At 37.9% G+C, this 25,161-nt stretch overlaps 1 protein-coding gene across 10 annotated transcripts in view; it reads left to right on the top strand.

Annotated features, from left to right (window-relative positions):
- The window catches only part of syngap1b (synaptic Ras GTPase activating protein 1b), a 319,808-nt gene that overhangs the window by 231,767 nt on the left and 62,880 nt on the right, over positions 1-25,161 (top strand). For all 10 annotated transcript variants that reach the window (XM_041793457.1, XM_041793462.1, XM_041793461.1 and 7 more), the window contains 3 exons: positions 8,623-8,744; positions 21,710-21,863; positions 22,205-22,303. In XM_041793457.1, coding sequence (XP_041649391.1) covers positions 8,623-8,744; positions 21,710-21,863; positions 22,205-22,303 — 375 coding nt within the window. The remainder of the gene's footprint in view (positions 1-8,622; positions 8,745-21,709; positions 21,864-22,204; positions 22,304-25,161) is intronic.

The raw sequence follows: 25,161 nt of genomic DNA, 5'->3' as shown, positions 1-25,161 counted from the left end.
GACCATGATATGTGTGTTTGATTGTCCATCCAACTGTTCTGACCTAAATCCCATAAAGAATCTCTGGGTAAATGGCAATAGGAAGATGAGAGACACCAGACTCAACGATCCAGACAAGCTGAAGGCTGCTATCAGAGCAACCTGGGCTTTATAACACCCCAGCAGTGCCACGGACTGATTGGCTCCATGCCACTTGAGTTTGATTTTTGTGAGCTATAAACAACAATCATATCATTTGAAATTTTTTTGAGATGCACCTGTAAGTCCATCTAGGAGATAGGTATAATGAGCTAAAGGTAAATCAAAATTTGAATCACATCTATGTCTGAGACAAATGATAAGGGGCATGTCTGTCAGTTGGCACTAAATATAAAACTTAGGGTAATTATTCCAAGATTTTATTTCTTTTAAACAATATGGTTTCAAAGAGTTTTTATTTCCTTTGAGAAAACATTTACAAGATTGATTTCATTTTCAAATTTTAGTTTTTGTCATTTTGTTGGTTTGCAGGAGCAGTATAATATATATTTTAAAAGTAATATATGAGTATATTGCACAGATATAGGACTATGGTGCCCTACTGATATATAATGTTATACACAGTTAGAAATTAATTATTTCTTTAAGTAGTGTGAATATGAGAGGGGGATTACGTGTGATTAAAAAGTTTAAGAAGGAAAAACATAATTAAAGACAAAATGTGATGAAGCTTTATTAGATAACATGAGTAGAGACAGACTTTATGTTCACCATAATGAAATACATGATCAATTCAAGCTTTAAAGTCTGCTAATACAGTCTGATCTCTTTTGTAGATTAATAAAAGCAACAGCATCTCAAATTTTACTCCCAAATTTAATCAGTTAGCAACATTAACAGACAAAGAAGAAACAAAATGAGAGGCAAAAGAATCCCATAATAAAGTGGAGAAAGGGGTTATTTCAGTTCCTTCTTTCAAAGTCCACAAATAGACTTTTGTCTTTTTTCTAAAGCGAATAAAGCTCAATGGCTGCCTGGTTAGCAGATGGTTAACTGTGCTGTAAAGTAAACGTGACTTGTAGTAAATGGATTTAAAAACCTGAAATGACTCCTTAAAGCCAACAAAAGAGAAGTGGTATGAAAAAGGTAGTGCTGTCACAGTTACTCCTGGGATCATCATGAATCTTTTTTACACTTCAGACGGCTTCAATCAAAGAGCAGAGTAGAGCTGGCAGCCCAACACGCTCTGTGTCTGAGGACAAAAATAATCTGTTTATTGTTTTATTCATGGCAACAGAAACTCAATCAGAAGGTATCAAACGTGCACATAAAAGGCCTTAAAGGAGAGATTGGTGCCTTTATGAGATCTGTGCCCATGCTCTGTGTTGCTCATCTCTTTTCTACTATTTCTGCTGCTGTTTGCAGACTGTCACTGAAACTGGAAACAACAGCACTGGTTTTTCGTCTTTCACTGAAATCTGTGAGCTGATAATTCTCTGTCACAGAATGAGAAAAACAACTTTAATAGAGTTCAAAATTACACAACTAAAAAGTCCACTTTGGTAGATGAAATGCCTCACTTTAGCTTACATTCATCGCTGTTTGTTATCAGCTGTGAAGAGAGTTTCATAACGATACTTCAGCTTCTCTGATTGAAATAAGTCTGAGAGACCGAGGGTGAGTCACAAGCTGACGTTTAGATGCAGACAAAACTTATAAACTCCGACAACTTCCTGATTGTCTCCGATGTAATCTAGTCTAAATCAGCAGAAGTTTACAGCAGTGTTGATTTTGTTGACTAAAACCATGACTAAAAATGTTTGACAGCCTATTTTTCCTTGATAAAAACTAGACTAAGCCTAACAAAAATAGATGTATGATGACTAAAACTGACAAAAACTACGTTTAGTTTTCGTCAAGATGAATAAAACTAGACTAAAATGTAATGTAGTTTTTGTTGGACATTCAAAATCCATGATATTTCTCCACTGTGGGTAGATCTGTCCGCTCCTCAGCTGTAGAAAGCAGGGACCCTAGGTTTTGCCGGATGCAGAGAACACACTACCATGATTTGGTACCAGATTCAGGCAAGAAAATAAATGCTTGGACTAAAATTAACGACTAAAATATGAAGACTTTTCATGGACTAAAACTAGACAAAAATTTAAAAGGCTAGAAATGACTAAAATATGGCTAAAACTAAAATGCATTTCATGGAAAGACTAAAACTAAGACTAAAATTAAAAATAGCTGCCAAAATTAACACTGGTTATAGGTTGAAATAGAAGGACCATCTAAAGCTGACATTTTTGCACTGGTGTTGCTCATTTTCAGTTTTAAAAGTTCAACTTCTGTAACAACACCATGCTTATTATTGTGACTTCTTCCTCACTGACCAATCAAAATCAAGAATGGGTGGGTCAGGGAACAGTTTTCAAGTATAGAGCTCCTGCTAATGCCAGGGCAGTTTTCCTTCATGATACCTAAACAAATAAAGGAAAAAAGTAAGTGCAATAGGCTATTTAAAACAGACTGTATGGACACTACCTCGGGAGGCAGAAAGCAGACAGCAATTTTTGCAACCTGCCCCCAAAATCCCACTCTTTTTTTTTGTCTGCTATGAATGTCTTATTTTAGCTTTTCATCAAGAGTGGACAAATGAGTCTTTATCCTGCAGCATATTTTCTAGTAATAGCTGACAGGTGAATTCTTATAAAAAAGGATCAAATATTAAGTCATTCTTGATAAAATTGTTTCAGTCTCAATTATTTTTGGTGTTGCTTTAATCACTGTAGGGCATGGATCACCCACTACCAGCCTGGTGGTCACGTCAGGCCCCTCACAACTACCCATTCGGCCCCCAAAAAGATAACCAAATTCCGAGAAAGGGGGAGGACAAGATGTTATGATGTTTAGGGGGGGCCTTTTTCAGTCAATCCCTGCAGCTGTAAAACAACCCCTAAAACAACTGAGATTTAAAAACATACCAGCAGTGACTTAAAAGTTGATTGAATTGTGGAAATCTACCAGTCAGCCAGTAATATGTAAATGTAATGCATAATAAACACATACCCATTAGTTCATTCTTGACTAAACCAGTGATTTTCTGCATCAGCTTCCTGATTCAGGATATTTGAAGGGGTAATATTACCTGCCTAAGAATAAAAGCAAAAAACTGTTTCCTTTAAGTGTTCTTCACCACATAGCATATTAGTATTAAATGCGGTAATGGAGATAATAATAGTGCATGAAATATGTGGTCTAACTATCACAATCGCCACCTTGTAGCTGGTTGTAGTATTAGCTGATCTCAGTGGTAAAGGAAAAAGTCTTATGCACATTTGAAAGAAAATGTAAATATTTAACTAAAATATGTTAATTAGACCAAAATTTCAGTTTTATCACAAATCTGGCTCCCAAAGTGTCTCTCAAGGGGAAAAGCTGGCCCGCGTATGGATGCATATACCATCACTTTAACCCTGAATTTATAAGCATACATGCGGTTAGTCATACATGAAGAGTGCATAGGTTTAAAAGGCCTATTTTTACATAATGTTACAGTATAATCTATAACTTTGAATGTAGAGCTAATACTGTAGAATAGAAAAGTCAATCATACTTCAGTAAAACAAGGAGAATTACAAATAGTCGTGTAAATTAGATATGCCTGATTAAAGTTATTTTGCACTGTGCCAGAGATAAAAGATTCATTCAGTATCTTATGTTTTAAAGATTAACACATGGTAACAGACTGCTGCCTTTTGTGGATGAATTTGAATGAACACCACAGATACTCTTCAACCTGTGTACTTTTCACCTGAAATGAACCCACAGGTGAACTGCAGCAGCAGAGCAAACAGAGTGGAGAATAAGGATGACGCTGGCCCCTCCCTCGCTGTTTTCTCTCTCTGTTGTCATTCATTGAGATTCAGGCTCTGTGTCCCTCTGCATGTATAGAATACTTTAACTTTGTGTGACTTAAAGTGTCAGACGGAGCGGCTAATCAAATCAGATTTAGTCATGCAGGCTATTAGCAGGGAACCAGCAGATGGAGCCAAGTCTTTAGTCACATCCTCCAGACAGGCTTCAAAGCCATTTCACTGCTGCCAGATGACGAGGTGTCATTTCCTCCAGTCTGCCCCCCACCGTGTAATGCTGCCCTGCTATAGGTACACAAACACTGTCCGCATAATGCTGCCATCTCATGGGTGAACAAATATTATTACTGTGTCTTAAAGCTGACTGTTAAAGTCTTCACACCTCAGTAGAAAAACAGCACAGTGATATTTCATGCATGTTTGAGCTCCAAAGTTACCTTCACAGTTAACATTTAAGGAACAGAGAGTGGAAACAGTGTTGAAATTTGACACTTTTAGCCTTTAAAACCTTAATATTGTCATGGTAAAGTTTATTTTTATGATCAAATGTTTTTATTTATTTTCAGAGTGAGGTTTAGATCACATAACAACACAAATTAACAGACACATTTGCTCGCTTTAGACCCCCCCACACACACACACATACACACACACATTTTTACACATTTAATGCAGATGTACATGAAACAAAATTAAAACTAAACAAACAAAACAAAAATAAATAAATAATTCTTCATTTTTACAATAAATGCATACAGATATTACTGTTATATCTGTGAGTACAGAGCTTTAGTGTTTTCCAGAGCCCGGGACAGGGTATCTATTAGGTCGTCCCTAGCACTGTTAAATCGAGCAGTTGAGAGCTCCAAGAAAATCATGTCCAACATTAGGAAAGCCCAGTGCTTTATCTTAAGCTCATGTGGAGGTTTCAGCAGCAGTCAGACCTAAAAGAATCATTCTTCTCTCGGATTTGTCAAACTCAATGCAGAATCATCATTCAGGAGTAACAAGTTGGCTGAAAAAAGAACATTAGTCCCACTAATATTGGTAAAGGTTTTAATGTTAGTTTGGGGGCAGAAAATAAAAATTATGGAGGAAATTTCAGATTGTTTTAAACAAGTTGTGCTTTTTTACAAGTAAGAAGTTACATTGTTATAAGAAATATTTAATACTGATCAAAAAACAAAGGAATCCCTCAGCTTTTTTGCTTCCATACAAATGTCTCGTTTCATTTGATCCGCCTTCAAATAAACCCATTTATATCTTTTAACCAGAGTCACCCTGTTAATTGTAAGAGCTAAAGTGAACTGTTCGTGTCACATTATTTGCTAATGGCCAGGCAGTGCTAAAATCAGCTGATGTTAAACCAGTGCATCAGTGGGAGTAGAAAGCCCGGTGCCCTCATTTATCAGCGGTACATATACAAACAGATATATGAGTTATGAGTGCATAAAAACATTTCTATGGGGTATTTATAACCTTGTATTTTTACTGAGAATGGTGGCAAACTTAAGCAAAGCTCTGGCCACGCTTATGCACAAAATCTTGAGGTAGAAATTACAAATTGAATGCATTACAAGAAACACAGCATGCAATAATCACTGTTATTATTCATGAATATTATGCTTTCTTTGAAAAACAAAACATGCCATTAGTAATTCTGTCCTGTTTTAAACAGCCACTTTGCCAAGTTGATGTCAAAACCTTTAACTATAGCTGTGTGACGAGTTTGAAGTCATGCCTCCTTTCCCTTTATATGAAGATTTGGTAAAACATTCATTCCATAGGCGGTGCATTTTTACAACACGGGTCTGGCTGCAGACCATATGCACTCTCAGTTCTCCTGAGACGCCGCCTCTGTCAGAACAGAAATATATACTAAAGCTTACAAAATTAAATTTGAATAAACTTCAGTGAGGGTTAGGGCACCCGAGACAGCGTCTCAGATGAATGGTCTATGAGAGTGGCCATCAAAGATGAATGGTCTGCAGCCAGACTGTCCTGATTTCAACAGAGGATTCTGTTAGAATCTTGGAAGAGTTTCACTGTTTCGCAGAGAGAGCTGTATCCCCAGTCATGCTTAAAATGCCGTGTCCATGAGTACGCATTGTGAGAGTTTCTACATTATTATCCTTTAAATATCTTTTAAAGATATCTTCTAAGTCTTATAATAATTGGTGCATTGAATTATTTTTAATCGTATTAATCCCTTTCAGCACACTTTGGTCAAGCCACTGTAACATCGGCAGCCACAGGGAATGTCTCATTTCATTTGAAAAAACTCACAGAGGCTCAGTGGAGAAGTCAAATGTCACCTGAACCCTGTTATCAAACATATTCCTTTTTACTGTTCCCTTATTTTCCTTTTCAATCCATACTAAATTCCTTTTTCTGTTGTTAAGTCCACATCTTACTCTTTGAGCTACCTGACATTTCTTATTTTCTTTCAAAATAAAAGGTCCAAATAGGAAGTCATTTACCCTTAGTTTAAGACAGTAAAAAATTGAAAGTGAAACAAAATAGTTTAAATGCAAAATGGCAGAATATCAAAATGTGAGAAAAAGGAGATAAATAATTTGAAATGTAATCATTTGACAACCCTTGTAATTTATTCAACCTAATCCTACTGCGACATTGACTTAAATAAAGCTAATTTTCTTTTTTTCTTTGTCATTTTTCAGACAGGTAAAACATGAATGTGGTTTTTAAACCACCATGTACCATGTATGGTTTATTGGGGGTGTTTCTGAATACAGATGTCCCTGGGCCTGCTGGTTAAGAGTTTAGGATTTCAGAAACCTGGTAATCTACTGATATGCATATGACTTGCATGCATATGTTTGATAAATACCAGGGCAGTAAATTGATGACAGTTATTTAATGTGATTAATGTCAGAGCTTCTGTAGTAAAATGCATATATTCCTTTATGTGACACTTTAAAATTCCACAGTTATGCATTTAAAAGTTTTTGTTTCATTGTGGATTTTTGTATTGTCTTAAAATAAGGGTACTTGACTTTAGGTATGGATTTGGATCTGCTTTTATTTTGAAAGAACTTTGGGTAGATTGTAGATCATGAGATGAACTTAACCCCAGAAAAAGGAGCTTGATGTGGACTGAAAGAAAAAACTAGGGGAACAGAAAAAAACTTAATGTTTGAGAACACAGGTGACTTTTGACTTGTCCACTAAGCCATCTGTGAGTGTTTTTTTAACCTGAAATGAGACACAAAGGAGCATCCATCCACTTTCTACACTGCTTATCCTGTTTGGGGTCACAGGAGCCTGGAGCCTATTCCAGCTGTCAGGGGAGAGAGGCAGAGTACAGAGACAAAAAAAACAAGCATGCTCACACTTACAGCCAATTTAGAGTCATCAATTAACCTAACGAGCATATCTTCGGTGGTGGGTGGAAGCCTGAGAGAACCTAATTATACAGGGGGGGAGAACATGCAAACTCGGCACGGACAGGCCCTGGCTGGGAAGCAAATCATGAACTTTCTAGCTGTGAGTTAACACTGCCAACCCTGGTGCTAACATGCAGCTCCACATTAAGGAGCAGTGGACTTATTTTACATCACTGTGGCTGCGAGGAGACTCTGCAGCGGCTTCTCAAAAGTGTGCTTAAAGAGACAATAAAACATACGATTAATTGCAGTTAAGAAAGATTAATGCAATAATGCTGACAGTCCTAATAAATAAAGTTTTTTTTACTTGAGCACAGCAGTGCAGGCGTTAACACTGTTGCCTCACAGCTAGAAGGTTCATGGTTAGAATCCCCATTGCACTTTTACGTGTGGAGTTCACATGTTCTCCCCTGTGTGAGGTGACTCTAAATTGCCCGTAGGTGTGAGTGTGAGTGTGAGTCTGCCTGCTTATTTGTCTCTATATGCCAGCCCTGAGATTGGCTGGTGTAACTACAGGGGGTGCCCCACCCCTTACCCACTGTCATCTGGGATTGACTCCAGCACCTTCACCCCAAGTGGCATAAGAGGTGTAGATAATAAACGGATGGATGTTCTAAATTTTAGTTGGAAGACAGGATCATGATTTCTATGCACTGCTGACAAATAAGGGCCCTGAACCACGTTCTTGATAACTCAGCTTTAATGGCCGTTTGAATTAAACTGGAATGCCATGCATAATGTCATACTTTCAAAAGACACATTACGAAAAAATTTGGATATATTTTCCCTTCTTTACTTTCTCTGTTTTTTATGTTCTGGTTAAGAGGTGTTCAGTTAACTTTAAAAGCTTTCTGTATTTCTTGTTTATGTGGAAATCACATATAAAACACACATTCAAACACTTAAATACTTTCAAATACATAAAGAATGGGTTACTGGGTAAACCCCAGGTCTTATTCTCCTAATTGAATGACAAAGTTCCAGTTTCAGTGTCTTAGATTGTGTGAAGGAGGCTCATGCAGGACAAACTGCCCCATGGTGCTGCTGAGCTCATTGCTGGACTGTGTAGCTCACCACTGCCCACCACAGGATCTGATACCACACTGCATCCCTCTGTGCAAGTGGACATGTGTGGGTGTTTGAGTTCTTGTTATAATAAAATGTACCTTGTGCTCTCCCTCCTCACGTGCATCATGTGTCACATTTGTGTGTCTCCATCTGATTCACACGTCTGACACAAACCACACCGACTCCCCGGGAATCATCTGTTTTTATTCCATCGCGCTCTCTCCTACCTTCTCTTTTTCCTTCAATCCTGCTCTGACATATGACACACTTCTCTGTTCGCCCTCGTTCAGAGTTTCCTCGGTAGAAGGCTGAAGGGCTCAATCAAGAGGGCCAAGAGTCAGCCCAAACTGGACCGAACCAGCAGTTTCCGCCACATGATCCTCCCCCGCTTCCGCAGTGCCGACCAAGACAGGTCAGTGAGCCGTTGTGAGAGGAACATGAGGATAAATGTGCAGTGTGAGAGAGGCTGTGTTAATCTCTGTGTGGTTGAATGAATGAATGATATCTGTTTCTATCAAATGTTGAAGACATCATGCTTTTTACTTGTCAAACATGCTTCTGGAATCTATAACATCTTTTCTGATTGATAAAGGAGGATTTGACGGGGCTTAAAACAGGAAATGGTCAATTAAAAGTTAAATTCATCTCTTTTTTCCAGGCAAAATTGTTGTTTTATGCTCTGAGGTTTGACATAAATTTGTTATGATATTATTGTGTTATCATATTTTAATTGGTTTGATATTACATTTCAAAGTTTATTTACTGTACATATCTTGAATGTGCTATTTCCACTGAACACTGAGAGGAAATAATCATCTCACACAGCATGTATTCAGCTTTTTGTTTTATTTATATGTTTTGTTGGAGAAAGTTCATATTGTATCAAACAAAATTAAAATATAGATATTGCTGTTTTTAAATGGGAAGATAAACCCCTATGTATCCCTGCTTATTAACAGTTATTAAGAGTTACCTAGTGTTAACCAACAGTATCAGTAGGATGGATAGAGAACTCGCATTTAAGATAAGATGATAACCATATTAAAATTGTATGTATTGCAGTAAAACTTCATTAGCTGCCCAGAAGCAAAGGACAGGATAAAAGAGAGCACGGCATCTATACCAAAATACAACCTGCTGATTGGTCTACATCTTTCCTCTGTAGCCCAGTGCATACTTGATAGTCATTATAGTCTTACAGTCTATGGATCTACTAATCAGGAAATCTATTGCATGATCATTGCATTGTTTTGTCCATCCATGAGAATCAGCTTTACTGCAGAGTATGTTTGCACATGCAGGGAAACTGACTCAGTATATTCTGTCAGGAAAGTGGGAAAAACATAAATCCGATGGGGGTTGTAACCCTGACGTTAAGAGCTCTGTGTATTCTTAACCAAACGACGACAACAACAGCAGCAGCAACATTAAGGCAAAGAAAACAAAACATGTTGCACTAACACACACTGATGTGGCCATCTCTGCATCTCTCATGTCTCCGCTGTCTACAGTTTTAGCATGGAGAGGGGGTGCTTTATTCATTAAAGAAGTAGTAAACACTTTCACATTTCTTTTTCAGCTGAATGTGAGGTATCTGACTGAACTAAGATAAAACACATCAATGCTGGTGTTATATCTGACATTTGCACCAAACTGATAAAAATCAGCATTTTCCAACTTTTAATTAGCTCAGACATCTGCTTTGAAAAATATTTTCAGAAAAGGCAGGGCTTTTGTGACGTAGAAACCTACCATCGGTGGGTTTCTATGTCACAAACTCTATATAAACGGTAGAATGTTACCGCCTCTAACTGACTTTACCATTCAGAGACCCCTCCCATCCTCTCCTGCTCCTGCACTGCCTCTCTGAGAGCTCTGGCTTTAGTAACGCCGGTGCTTGAGCCAACGGCCCGAACAGGTCGTGCTCAGGCCCACCACGGTCCACCACTACACTACAGCCTGCTTCAGGGGGACTCTGGAGGGGAAAAATCCTCCACCTCAAAAGATCGCTCTGAGGCAGCAGTGCTGTCTCACTGACACTTACACTTTAAGCTGACAGTTGAACTATATTTGAAAGAATGTACAATAGTTTTAGTGGTTTTATCTTTGGATCTGTCTTTAGTAGTCATTTCTCCCTTTGTGTTGTTATATGACAGCCACAGTGGTACCTTTAAGTCATCTTCTGTATGACAGATCTGTGTATTGTTTTATTGCTCCATCTACCTGCCATTGATCAGTGTTCTATGGTTCTGTTTTGTCTTTGTTTTAACATCATTTTTTTATCCTTTTTCTTCCTGTTTTTATTCTCTCCCTACAGTCTATCATATTGTTTATAGGGGTGTGCACAATATTACTGTTATGATATTGGTATTGGCAGATACAAGCTTAAGAAGTAAATCATCAGTATTAGCAGATAATTACAGCTAATATTTTGACTGTAAAAATCTGCCGTTATCAGCTGTAAATATTGGCTGTACATTTAAGTTTTAATTTAGAGTTTCAGGCTGGGCCAACAGGCCTGCTTCAGCTGAAGTATTTTTCTTTATTCATTATTATTTCTGACACTTTAATGTGTGTTTTATGGACTGGAATATGCTCATCATCAATTTTAAATAGTGTGCTTTAAGGACTTTGGTTTTAGGTCTGAACGACATTTGAATATCAATATCAGGTTAAGTTAATGTGTAAGTATTATCATATCAGATATCTACAAAAGTCCAGTATTGTGCTTCTGTAACTATTTTTTTGTCATTTTGTTGATCAATTACTCTTTCATTGTATCAGATGTAGCTCTACTGTTCTCTCCTCTGTGTAATCCTTATATACTACTTGTATGTAATTCTGTTGTTACTCTCTCGCCTACACTTTATTATATTCATTGTTCTTTAAAATCAGTCTACCTTTCTATATGTGACACCAGGGATGCACGATGTTGGGTTTTTGCAGATATCCTATATGCTGATATTCACAAATTAATTTAATGAATGATGATGATGATAAATGAGTAAAAGGATTCAGCTGAAGTCGGAGTGTTGGTCCGGCTGATTAAACTCAGTTTCAGTCAGTCATTTCACGTTTGTAATTTTTCAAATTATTATGGTAGCATAGCATAGCATAGTTTGGCATCAGGCTCTGACTTCATCACTCTTCACTGATTTATCTTATCAGCAAAATTGAGGAGAGATGAGATAACATCTTAAACCCCCAGTCAGAGCTAGCAGGTGGATGCTGGGGTGGAGGTGGGTTGAAGCAAGGGCGCAGTGCTGATCCAGGGCAGCAGGCAATTGCAGAGCAGAGGAAGAGACCGGAAATCTTGCAGCTTCAATAGACCACTGAATTAGGAGGATGGGAGTCATGTGATTTGCATGTCAGGAATGAATTATTGTGTTCCAATATTCACAGCTGATAACGGCAAGTTTTTATTGCCAAAATATTGGTTTCTAAATATTGGCAGAAACTTTTATGTCTCCTGATACCAATGATTCACTTTTAAGCTGTTATCTGCCGATACCAATATCATGTGATAATATCATGCATCCCTATGTTACACCATCGTTTTATCCCTTTATTGTTGTTTTCTTTAGTTCCGGGATGGGAAATTGAGTTATCAAGTCTTGTAGGATAAGATTGTTTTGTTTGTATCATTATGGTTTGTGTTGATTTGAGGGGAAAAATTTGATACCAGGTCTTAGGTTCAGTTTAAAGACAATTTACTGTAAAAAGTATTCACAAAAATAGGATTTTTTGGCCACAAGAGGTCTATTTGAATGTAAATCATGATTTTTTTAAGGAGCATATTCATTTAAAACAGCTAGTTTAGTATAAATGGGATTTTTCTTGTATATGTTTTGACATTGTGCAGCTGGCTGCCAATAGAGGTACCTATTTAGCATTCAGCCTACGCTGATTTGGCTTAAAACTGACAATTCATATATATATATATATATATATATATACATATATATATATATATATATATATATATATATATATATATATATAATTATTATTATTATTATTATTATTATTATTATTATTTTATTTATTTATTTTTTTAAATCCATATCACCCAGCTCTTAGTTCTATAGTGTTTCTACTATCAATCTTTTTTTTCATTCACCCAAGATCCACATCTCTCCATCTCCTCTATGTTTGTGTTATTGAATTTCCAGTAGGTCTGCTGTGGGTCATAAAGTCTTACTGTATTTAAGTCTGTCCTTTTGTTTGCCAATCTGTAATTATGTTTATCATTACACCTTTATCTATCCATCTAGCTACAGAGCTGTTTATTTACAGTAGAGCCATCAGAGCTTGTAGGACAGTCGGCCTGTGTCTTCATCTCTATTTTTATGGTTGAATCATTCCTGTTTCTGATATCCTATCTGTTTTTTTTCTCTGTTTGTCAGTCATCATCAGTCTCTGTCTCCCTCCATCACTGATATAAATTATTGTTTGTTTTTCTCTCTCATGACCCACCGCGATGTCACTTAAAATTAAAGCACTCGGCTCCAACGCTGTTTCTCTGCCGCCCCCCCTCTCTCCATGGCAACCAGCAGACAGCCATATGGCTGCTGTACAGACCATAATGAGTCAGTGGGAGATTTGTTTAATTATACTTTCTCTCTATCATGTACTGTACACTGTTAAACACCACCGCTCCAGCCTGCACAACACAAGAGGTTCACTGCAAAGGCTGATGGGAAAGAAGGCGTTTTTCTGGTTCATCCAGAGTTTTAACAGAACAGTTTGAAAAAGTCAAAACATGTAAGTGTTTAAAGTTTCCAGTTTCAGTTTCAGTAATGTTGTTCAGCTGATAAAGAACTTTCAAGACTACTTTGGGGCTTTGCCCCATTCCTAATTTCTTTTTCTTTTGTAAAAAAATAAATAAATAAATAAATCTTACTATAAGACAAAGATAACCCAAGTTAATACAGAGTGCAGTTTTTAAATTATTATTTCATTTATTTAGGGAAAATGCCACCCTACCTTGCCCTGTGTGGAGTAAGTAATTACCTCCCTTGTTTAATCACAAATTAACTGTGATTTACCACATTTGGAAAGCTGAGTTCAATTTCATGAGCCATATCCGGGCTTGGTTACTGCTAGACCCGCTGAATCAAATAATACCTTAAATAGAATCTTTCTGGCAAAGTGAGGTAGGCTAACACATCTTTAACACATCATGACGTGATCTAAACAAACTCAAGAACAGATGAGAAACAAAGCCATTGACATCTATCAGCCTGGGAGGGATTACAAAGCCATTTCTAAGGTTCTGAGATTCCAGCAAATCTTTGTGAGAGCTATTATTTACAAATAGAGAAAACTTGGAACATTGGTGAACCACAGAGGAGTGGCAGGCCTACCAAAATAACTCCCAAGAGTGGATTAACAACCCATCCAGGAGGTCAGAAAGAACCCAGAACAACATCTAAACACCTGCAGGTCTCATTTGACTCTGTCAAGGTCAGTGTTCATGATTCAACAATAAAGCATCCATGGGAGAGTTCCAAGGCCAAAACCACTGCTGACAAAAAGAACACAAAGCCTATGGTTAGGTTAATGTCCCCAGAGATTTCTTGGAAAATAGTCTGTGGACAGAAGAATCAGAAATTGAGGTTTTTTTAAGGTGTGCGTCCAGTTACACCTGGTGTAAAATAGCATTTCATCCAGAGAACATCATACCAACAGTCAAACATGGTGGTAGTGATGGTCTGGGGCTGCTTTGCTGCTTTAGGACCTGGACAACTTGCTTTGAAAGATGAAACCATGAATTCTGATCCCTACCAGAAAATCCTGATGGAGAATGTCTGGCCATCAGTTTGTGACCTCAAGCTCAAGTAGACTTAGGCACAAGCAGGCATGAAAATGCACCAGCAACTCCATCTCTGAGTAGCTTAGAAAAAAGAAGGTTTTGGAGTCAAAGACCAGACTTAAAAACCTTCCAGTGTGGCTTTATATAATAATTCCACAAAGAAGAGTGGGCCAAAATTCCTCCACAGCTGGCAGTTGTTGCTACCACTTTTTCACATAGGACCAGGTAGGTTTGGATGGCTTTTCCCTTGATACATGAAGTCGTCATTTAAGGACTGCTCTTGTATTTACTGGGGTTTTCTTTGTCTTTGAAAGCAGATTTGTTTAAAGATCTGAAATATTTAAGTGTGACATATATGCAAAAGAAAATTAGAAAGGGGGCAAATACTTTTTCAAAGCACTTTATGTATGAGCACTTTCTTGACTCAGAGACCAACAGTATAAAACCGCCTGGGTGCTTTCTTTTTTTTTAAATTTGTCAATATTTGGCTGTAAAGGAAGTAAAACATTGGAGAGACAATAGCTGTTATGATGTTTACCAAAAACGAAGCCAGCCTTACCAGAATTGCTTTTTTTTCCAGATAAAACCATAAAATATTTATTTTTTAAATAATGGAAAAAGCAGAAGGTCATCATAACAGGCAAGGTAGCTGAAGAGGATGTTTGTTAGTTGTCTGAAGACTTGCTTTAGCTGTAAATATGCTGTTGAAATAATTACCAATTGATTAATTCGCTATTAAGAGATCAGCTAACCAGCTTTAAGTTCTCATATTTACTTTTATCTGTTTGGTGAATTTATAGGCTCCCACTTCAGACAAGGCAAACTTAAACTTCCGATGTGAACAAGGTCATGTTGATAATATAAACAGCGGGCGAAAGTGCACTCAGGAGAGTACTAAAACCTTTTCTGAGTCAGGTGTCTGCCAAGCTGCTCTTCCACATGATTTATTCATTTGGGAAGGTTGCAGATGTCTATAATCCCCGGCTGCTCCAAGGAGGCACAAAACAGACACAAAAGTCAAGTACCTTCTGAAGAAGTTTCAGCTAGTTTCACAGATTCTGTTCAAATCTGCATGTTTTCTCTCAGAGATTTTAAAGAAACATCTGCGGCGATGTTCTTTATTATTCCCTTTTTGTGTCTTTATTTATCCACAGAGTTAGCTCAGAACACATGGCCTTCTTCAGCAGATTCATGCAGCTATAAACGTGCCTCCGACCTCCCAAACTGGCTCTAAAACTTACAGTGACAAATGTTTGTGCAACTCTTTATTTTGACTTATTGTTCATGCAAATGCCTAATGAGTCCCTGAGCTTCCTTCACTTACAACACTGTAGGTCACCCTGTCATATAATGTTGCTCCTAACTGTTACATTAACATATTATTCATCATCCTCGCCTCTTTTTTTTTTTAGCAGTTTGATTGTCCTGAGATGACCCAAATGCAAATTAGAGCATTTTTTGTCCCAGAAAGTTCTCTGCATATATTCATTAGCTGCTTTTTATATTATATGCATATTCATTTTTGGCCCATTATCTCACTAAAAAAGTGGGATAAAGACTTGTCATGGAAGTTCACAACTATGGATCAGTCAAAGACTAATCAGGAATATAAGAATGCCCAGTGATACAATCTCAGAACCTATTGTCATCATCAGATGGACCTCTGTGAATGGAGGTGGATTTTTCTTGCATTCCAGTCAAGCCAGTTGTCAGTTTCAACATTTTTGAGGCAAGGTTTCCTTTTCCATGTGGTAGTTACGTCTTTTGTCTCACAAACAGGATGTGTCTAAACACAGACGTCCTGCATGATTATTACAAATTACCAGGGGTCCCTAGGTAATAATGTGCCTGTGCTAAAAAGGCTTAAGGCAGGAGATATACTTGCTCTTTCACCTTGTGTTGAGCATTCTTTATTTAAGCAGGGGACCCTCCTTGTAGATAAATAAAAGGCTTATTCTAAGTTAATAAAAATTTAACATTTTTATGTATTCAGTTGATCAGACACTTATCCAAACATAGGTTTGTTCAGCTAAATGCTACTAAGCTAAATACTACGCATTTTACCTTTAAAACCTCATTTTGCAATAACTGCTTTAATTCATTTTTTTTTTTTTTTACTGATTTCACTTCATTTTATTTACTCTGCAGGACTTTGGTAAACTTTAAGGGGACATATGCAAAAATTAGTTTTCAGGCTTTTCTAACAAAAATATGTGCCCCTGGCCTGTCCACAATCCCCCTAAGTACTAGAAAAATCAATCTCTCCCCCCCCCCCCCCCTTTCTCCACCTTTCAGAAAATGTGTGCTGAAACAAGCCATTCTCTGATTTTCCCCTCATAATGTCATGTAGATTAGCCCCACCCCCAAGTTTGGTTGGCCCACACTTGGAAAAAAGTTACGCCCTCCTCTCCTGATCTTCTTCTCAGCTGTCAGCTGAGATGCTGGATAGTTCAGTGGGTTACCCTGCTGACTTTGGTCTAGGAGCTTAATGGTTTAAATCCCAGTCAGGTCCTTAACTTTAAGCATCTGTAATCTTGTAACATCAGGTGTGCAACATTCATTTCCTGAGAGGGGTGTGGTCAGGGGTGGAGTCAGACAGTTTATTAACATTTAAAGCCACAAACACAGAAACCGAGGGGTTTTTAGACATACAAAAATCCTATACCATAGTGTTTTTTTAGCAACAATGTTTTGGGGACCTCTGAGACCAATATAAACTAGTCTTGAAAGAGTAAAATATGCCACCTTAAAAGAAAGCGGCTGGACTTGAACTGCTGCATATTTTCTTCATGTTTTCAACACGAAGCTTTTTGAAAAATCTGTCACAAGAGACACTAAAAGGCATCTAAAAGCTCTCTTAGATGTACGCTGCTTTGACAAAAGCTTCTGTGAAAGAATGTACTTTTAAAGCTATCCGTGATGTTTTCAGAGTCCTGCCTTGTCATAGTTGTTACCATTGATAACAAAGGGAGAGAGTGGCCTATCCTCGTCTTTTTGAGGGGGTTTTTGTGAAGTCTTTACCTTTTTCCTTGATTAAATGACTTCAAAAATGTTGCACATTAATTTTCTGCTGAATGGGCAATCGTTTCAGCTCTGCTATTTCAGATTGTTTCATATGGAGTCATTATATACAAAGCTCAAGAGCACATATCAACGTTTTGATTTTGATTACAATATTATCATTAAAAATGGAAACACTACACAAGGGTTTTTTTAAATGGCTGTGGGTGATGGTAAATTTTACTTCAAGAACCAGAGCCACCAAAACACTGGGCAGGAACTGCTGAGCGTACAACGTATGATGAAAGTGCACAAAAAAGTTTTGTTTGCACGCAGAGAAAGCTTCGTACCACATAGAAAAGTCTTGAGCCAGCACAGAGAAAGCTTTAGCAGGGTCAGATAGAAGTTTTGTACCTACGTAGAAAAGTTGAGCAAGTGCAGAGAAAGTTTCATATGCACTTAGTAAAGTTTTATGCAACCACAGATAAAGTTTGTGTGCAGATATGCACATTGAAAAATTTTAAGCAAGTGCGGCATAAGTTTAAGTACATGCAGAGAAAGTTTTGTACACAGGTATAAAAGTTGAGCAAGCACTGACAAAGTTTGAGGACGTGCAGAGAAACTTTTGTACGCACACAGAGTAAAAGTGACAGTTTCACAAGCAAGCAGAAGCGGTCTGAAAATAGGTCAAAGGTTTGAGCACTAGCGTAGGTAATCTGAACAAGCAATTGCAGATTTGAGAGCAAGGGGACATTCTGAGCACAACCACCGAAAAATCTAAACACGAGAAGGTGTTCAGCACAATGGCAGGTTTTAATGGAAATTTTAAGGGAAAATCTGATCCTAAAATGAGCAAGTCATGCTCTCAAAATTTAAAATGCATGCTTGAGTTTTGCAAAAATAATGACTCCATAGAGTTCTTTCTGTAGTCATGGTTATTGGACTAGTCCCACTTTTTGAATCATAGTAAATAAGGCTTGTAAGGTGTGTTTTGTGCGTGAATGTGTTGTCATCGTGTTTGACACTTTGTGCTCTTTTAGCTCCCCTATGACACCTTCTTTAAGCTCCAGCACTCAATCCCTCTCTGCACCCCGACCCTCTCTCTGTTTAATCCCCGCTCTCGCTGTCCTCCTCTTTAAAGGATCCACCGTTTACATAATCAGCGTGATTTCCTCTGAGAGCTCCTCTCCATCACCCCTCACCCCGTCTTCTGTCAGTCTTCCCTTCTCCCTTCACATCATCCTCTCATGACCTCCCCCACTCTTTTTTTCTCTCTGTTTCCTTCAATCTGACTCATTCCTCTGGGTCTGTTTCTCTCTCTTTCTCTCCTCTCTCTCTCTCTCTCTCTCTCTCTCTCTCCCCCCACGGTCCCCCCACATGTAATCAGCGCTCTGTTGATGAACGTTATGATTGAACAGAGACAAAAGCAGTGCGAGCGCAGCAGCAGGAGAGACGGAGAGTCGGACAGCAGCACTGAGGATATATATTTTCATTTCTTTCTTTCTTTTTTCCTCATTTCATCCTCATTTTCTTCAGAGTGGGGCTTCGTCACACCTGACCGTCCCCCCCTTGGCTCTCTGGTTAGACTTATTGTGCCATCAGACGCCTGTGTAGTGACTGTGTGACGAGCTGATCTGTGATTTTATGTGTTTGTGTGTAGCTGAGCATGATGGATGGGCCCTTACTTGCCCTTTGCATACGTCTCAGGATAAATGTGCTTATTCAGAATCATGTTTACTGTTTTAAAAACTTTAAAATATTTTTCTCTGAAGGTTTGAGACTGATTGTAACTGCACTGACAGTTATGAAAATACACCTTAACAGAAATTATTGGAAATAATTCGTGTAGTTGGTAAGATAATACAGTCATTGATGTTTCAACAAGACTATGGAAGCATTTTTGTGCTTTTTATTTAAATTTTGCAATCAGCAATGTGACATTTTAAACTATATCAGTCAGCCAGTCCACTTTTTAATGCAGCAGGGCTCTAAAATGTCAGTTATTTCTGCTCTAAAGTGGTTTTATTCTTTTACTTTCTTTGGTTTTAAGCGGTGAAAAATTAGCTTTGAACTGCTAATAATATGTACTGCTAATTGGGAAAAAAGCTAAACTATTAAAGAAATTAGAAAATAGATTCTATACAAGGTTCCCATTCACATGCATTTTTGCCTTTATATTGAGAAGCTTAAAGGTAAGTAATAAGTCATTAAAATTATGTATGAATGTCTTATTTTGCCTTCAATAAGCTTCTTTATAGTACGCAAGAAAACAGTTGAATTAAGATGGTATTTTACTCAACTTGGTGCTTTTTTACTTCCTTCCTGTAAGGTTCTCACTGTGCAAAGTTCAATAGTATGGTAATTCATGTACAACCCTGTTATGACTTTGCATAAGCAGCACGGCAAAGGTCAGGATGCAGCCCCAAAAAACAAGCAAGAATGCTTAAAGTGGTTCAGTTTTTTGGTGCAGACTTAGTTTCTTCGTTTTGTAGTTTACTCTAGATTTATTCAGTCCTTCCCTTTTTGGCAGCTTGACTCACAAATTTACTGGAAGTAATGTCATCTAGCAAACACTTCGCTAGGCTAATAAATGAACAGATTGTTGCAGTACTTTCTAATATTAGGCAAGTTTAGGTATGCCACAGAAATTCAGACAACACTGAATTATCATTACAACCTTAATTCAACTAAAGATTCTGCAACATGTTGAAGAGGCTGTTTTGCATGGATATGAATACGGTTTATCTTGAGATTTTTGCTTGATTTTAGGGAGGGACGTTCTGGTACCATTTTTTCCTTTCTGGTACAATTCCAATACCAAGGTGTTGGGTATCAGCAGATACTGAGTGCTGCTCTGATACCAGTGTGAACTTTCTGGACTGACTGTGCAGACAAGCAAATTATTTTAGACCTATATTTGAATAAACAATAATACAGGGGGCTGCATCATAGGCTCTCTCTGTCTCTCTCTCCATTATGCTCTATCCAGGCAACATGACATGATTATGGAACAGCCTGCCATTGGCTGACAGACCCTCACAAAGGATAAACAATATGGCAGTTAGCATTCGAGTTAGCATTTGAGCTAGCGGTAATACATGATTGAAGGTCGATTAAAATTAATAAAAAGATGTTCACTATTGGGTTTACTGGTGTGGATTTGATCATTAAAGTCCCCAAAAGTAACATGAGTTTCAGACTCACTGAAAATGCTGCCGCAAGGGATTCAAAGGCATCAATAGCATCAATGGGAAGGCACAACAGCTAGCTTCGAGAGGAAAAACAAGAGGCAACGATTTATGGTTCAAAAGTTATTTAACTTTTGATAAACTGTGTCACTTCTTGTGGTGTACGACAGCGCTGGTCTAAAATGCATTTTAACAATCACATGAAGAGAAAAACTGTCATGCGGACGCCATTCTTTGTTGCTGCAGTGGGTCCTTTGGTTCTTCTTCACTGCTCTAAAAAAAGTAGCCTGTGCATGCAGTGCTTTCAGGCAGTGAAGAAGAATTGATTTCCGGTTTATAGTGCTAACATTTAACATGGCTAAACAAAGCAAAATATAAAGCTAAACCAAACAGTTTTGGATCGATGCATAAACTCGTGTACTCACTAATATCAATACCTGCATTTCAAGCAGTATTGGGTGTATTTTCGATACTGGTATCAGAATCGGAACAACCCTAATTTAAGGTGGGATCAAGGTGTGTGTAATTGCAGAAACCAGTGCGTGATTGGAGCATTTGTTTCTTTGACTCACTGTTGATGTCAATTGTGTGTCCAAAATTAAAAATCCAAAATATTTGCAACATGCATTGCAGCTTTTGCTAACCTGACAGCCTGGTGTACTGTTTTAAATATCTGTTGCGTAGATATATTTCACATTCATCTGGGAAAGCTCACATACAATTGTCAATTGTTTTTTCTGCCTCACTGTTAAGCACTTTTAAGTGCCAATAACTATTTAAGTGCCGATAACAATAAAATAACGATTGATTGAGTATTGATGGAAAAATCTTGTGTAGTTGCAGAATAAAAACTTGAAGATCATTGCAATTATAGTGCAGATATGCCACTCTACTGCATAGCAATAACCAGCCACTTTATGACGAATAAAGCAACTTTATTATAAAATGTGATACAGGCAATTTTATCTGTAAGATCTACATGTTGCTATGAATCTAATACTTGAATGTATGTTTTGGATACATATCTGTTCTTCTAAGACTGTTTTCCATGTTGCAGAATGAGCTGTGGAAGAGTGTATTGTTGTATTGGACATTTTTGGGAAGTTTGTTACATAATGCTTACACCTGACTATCTCTTCTTGGCACGGCATGTTCATCACAGACATCAGGGACATGTTGATAGCTTTTTTATTCCTTACTGTGATGTTTCTACACACAGATAAAAATCAAAAGAAACTTGTCTGGCTCATTCATCACGGTGATAAACACTAATTTCCTGTAGTTTCTTGGATGCAGAACTGAAACCACCTCCTGCCACCTTTAATAAACGAGCCTCCCCTCTCCACATCTAACCGCAGCTCTCTCTCCTCCCAGGACCCGTTTGATGCAGAGCTTCAAAGAGTCCCACTCCCATGAGTCCCTGCTGTCTCCCAGCAGCGCTGCCGAAGCGCTGGACCTCACTCTGGATGAGGACGCCATCATCAAACCTGTGCACTCGAGCATCCTGGGACAGGAGTACTGCTTTGAGGTGAGAGCTGAGGCCAGCGTGGTGGGAACAAACAATAATACACTAACATAAATGCAGAACATAGCCACTCTAACATGTTGTTCCTTCTGACAAGTGACACTAATGTGAAAGAGACTCATCAGAATTGTTTTTATTTCATGTACAAGAAAAAAAAGCAATAAGGACACTGAAATGAGTCCTAGTTCCTTCACATTTGCTGCAGGAGACTGTCAGCTTTTTCCATTTGCACAACATGACAGAGGTTGAGAGTGAATGCAAGACATTGTTTTGGCGCCTCACTTGCAGTCTCCATGGTAACTAATGGCTGTGGTTGTTGAATTTACCATTGGCTATAACCTCAGGTGACTACGGCATCGGGAACCAAGTGCTTTGCGTGTCGCTCAGCTGCAGAGAGAGACAAATGGATCGAGAACCTGCAGAGAGCTGTCAAGCCCAACAAGGTGAGGGGAGAGAAAGGGATGCGAACAAAGGCTGATCCCTCTGTCTGTGTGTCTCTCTCTCTCCTCCCCGTCTCCCGTTGTTGTCTGTTTTGAATACGAGCGCACCGCTTCATTTCTCTGTGTGAACTCCATCCTCGTGTCTGTGTGTGTCTGTGTTGTACAATGTAGCCGCTTCTCAGAGTTAATATTAAAGCTGCACGAGGTAACGCTGCATACGGAGGGTCCACGCTGCTGCTTAGGAAAGCTCTGAGCACCACAGATGAGATAATGTGATGTTCACAGCTGGATCATGTTTGCAACTCAACATATATGGGATAAGATAGTGAAGGATAAAGATCCTACAGGAGATGATGTCAGGGCTTTTCCAACCTCGCATGCCCCTAAAGAAATATTGACACTGAGGGTGTTTGTGGCAGCATACATAAATGAAAATTAAAAATACTACATGTTTATATTTTGCTACTTTTTTATATATTTTTGAATAAAGATCAGAGCTGATCAAAACTATCAAATATTGGTTTTTTTTTTTTAGGAATTTAACCCTTTAAATGGCAGTTTAAGTGCAAAAACCCTGATGTTTTCAATATCAAAAGCACAAAAAAAATATAAATATTGTTCACAGACTACATATTTCCCTGAAGGTGATTATCACAGTTTTGAATACATTAATATTAGCAACATTTTTAAGACAGTTTGGCTGCAGGCCATACATCTCTGATGGCCCCTCCCACAGACCTGTTTGAGATTTTTTTTTTTATCAAACTTTATTCATAAACAAAGGCTGGCAGTTACATTCACGAAATAACCACATTTCCATCAGTGCAGACTAAGAAACATTTCATACATAAAACAGAGAAAAAGTCAGATTTTTAATCTGGGATTAAATTATGTGTAGACCTGTTTGGCTTGCTTTTACTTTTTTAGCTTTAGCCAAAGATAACTTTGCTAGACTAGCTATGTAATTAATGTTACCCTAACTCTGAACAGAAGTTACATCAGATTTCATTTTAAAAGGTCTAGTGTGTATTTCCCTTCTGACAGAGATGTTATCTCAGATATGATCCGTGAGAGTGGTCTTGAAAGATGTACGGTTTGTGGCCAGACCCCTCTGAACACCTTTTTTTATGCATAATTATTTATTTAAATAAATAATACTCCCCCTATAGGAAAACAGGGAAAAACATGCATTTTCCCCTCATGCCAAATGTGGGAAATTGGCTAAAATTTGGTGACAAACAGGAAAAACTTCAAATTTGAAGAAATGACTCTGCAATGTTTGTTTTTAATCTGTGATGGCTGGGGGATCAAAAAATGCTGTTTTAATGGCTTTCACCCTCAGTATGTACAAAAAAGTGTACAGAGCTTGCAGGTTCTGATATGAAAAATTTCAACTGAATAAAACTTGCCCTGCAAAATTTTTTTTTTTTTTTGTTAGATATAAGCACAGTCAAAATAATAAAAATTGTAAAAAAAAAAAGTCATAAAAATGCCTCAACACCCTCTGAGGGTTTGAAATGCAATAATAATTTATAATATTAATCATTTTATTTATATAGCACCTTTCAAAACACTGTTACAAGGTGCTTTACATCATAAAATCAAACGCACACCGATTAAAAAACAACATAATAAGGTCAAATTAAAAAAAGAACATTAAAATTGAAGCACAGGTGCACAGTTTTAGTGCCGTGAGATTAAATCTGTTAGGTTATACAGGCAAAAGGAAAATAAACAGGAAACTATAAATCAGTGACAGATTCTAAACAGATAAACAAATAAAACTATTAGCATAATGGGGGGGAGCTATTAAAACCGTTTTACTATAACAAAGCCTGTCTGTAAAAGTAGGTTTTAAGGAGTGATTTAAAAGAGAGTAAGGAATTAGCCAGCCTCAGTTCCTCAGGTAGGGAGTTCCATAGTTGTGGAGCTCTTACAGAAAATGCTCTATCACCCTTAGTTACAAGGCGAGTTGGCGGAACACAAAGGAGGCTGCCACCTGAGGAACGAAGACAGCGGCTAGGCTCATAGGGTGTTAGTAAATCTGTGATGTATGTTGGGGCGAGTCCGTGCAATGCTTTAAAGGTAATAAGTAAAAGTTTAAAATCAATCCTATACTTGACTGGTAGCCAGTGGAGAGAAGCGTGTATGGGGTGATATTGTCTTGTCTCAAAAGACCTGGCCAGATTCCATGTCTGCCATCCGGCGGATCTATCATGCAAAGCTTTAAGCTGAAACATTTTTCCCAGTCAGAAAAGACAGGACCAATCAGCTTCATTTGAAGAAGAATAGGCGGTAGCTATAAGTATGGTTTAGTCATACTTTAAGCTTGTAAATAACAGCAGCTGGTCAACAGAATTACTGGGATGCAGCTTTAGCAGCAGTTTTATTGGAGCTGGACAACACTTCTTTGTTAAAAGAAGAGCAAAAACACACTGGAAAGCTTTCCGTGGTGGAAAAGGGGTTTTTGCTCTTCTCCTGACTGGCTTTGGCAAGAGTTTAATTTCCAAACTGGCTCCACTGATAGTGGAAAATCATGTAGTGGCATGATAGCACCTGCCTGTTGAGCTTGTGTTGTATATTTTACTCCTTTGCGGTGGCACATGCTTACTCTGTCATATATGTCGTCACTCTGATTGGCCCGTATTGAATGTGATGGACAGAACATTTCCTTAAATTCACTGGAGTTATACTACCAGTTAAAACATCTATCAGAAATTTAAATTTTATGATTGCTTTGGCAACCCCTGTAAACAAAATGACATGTTTTATTTACACACTGGTCATGTGTAAGCAGTGTTACATGATCAGTCACATCCTTCTTAACCCTTTTAATTAAATTTAGGTAGTGTAGGTTTTTC

Source organism: Cheilinus undulatus, linkage group 8, assembly GCF_018320785.1.
Source record: "Cheilinus undulatus linkage group 8, ASM1832078v1, whole genome shotgun sequence".
NCBI lineage: Eukaryota > Metazoa > Chordata > Actinopteri > Labriformes > Labridae > Cheilinus > Cheilinus undulatus.
This window is presented reverse-complemented; position numbering and strand designations above follow the sequence as displayed.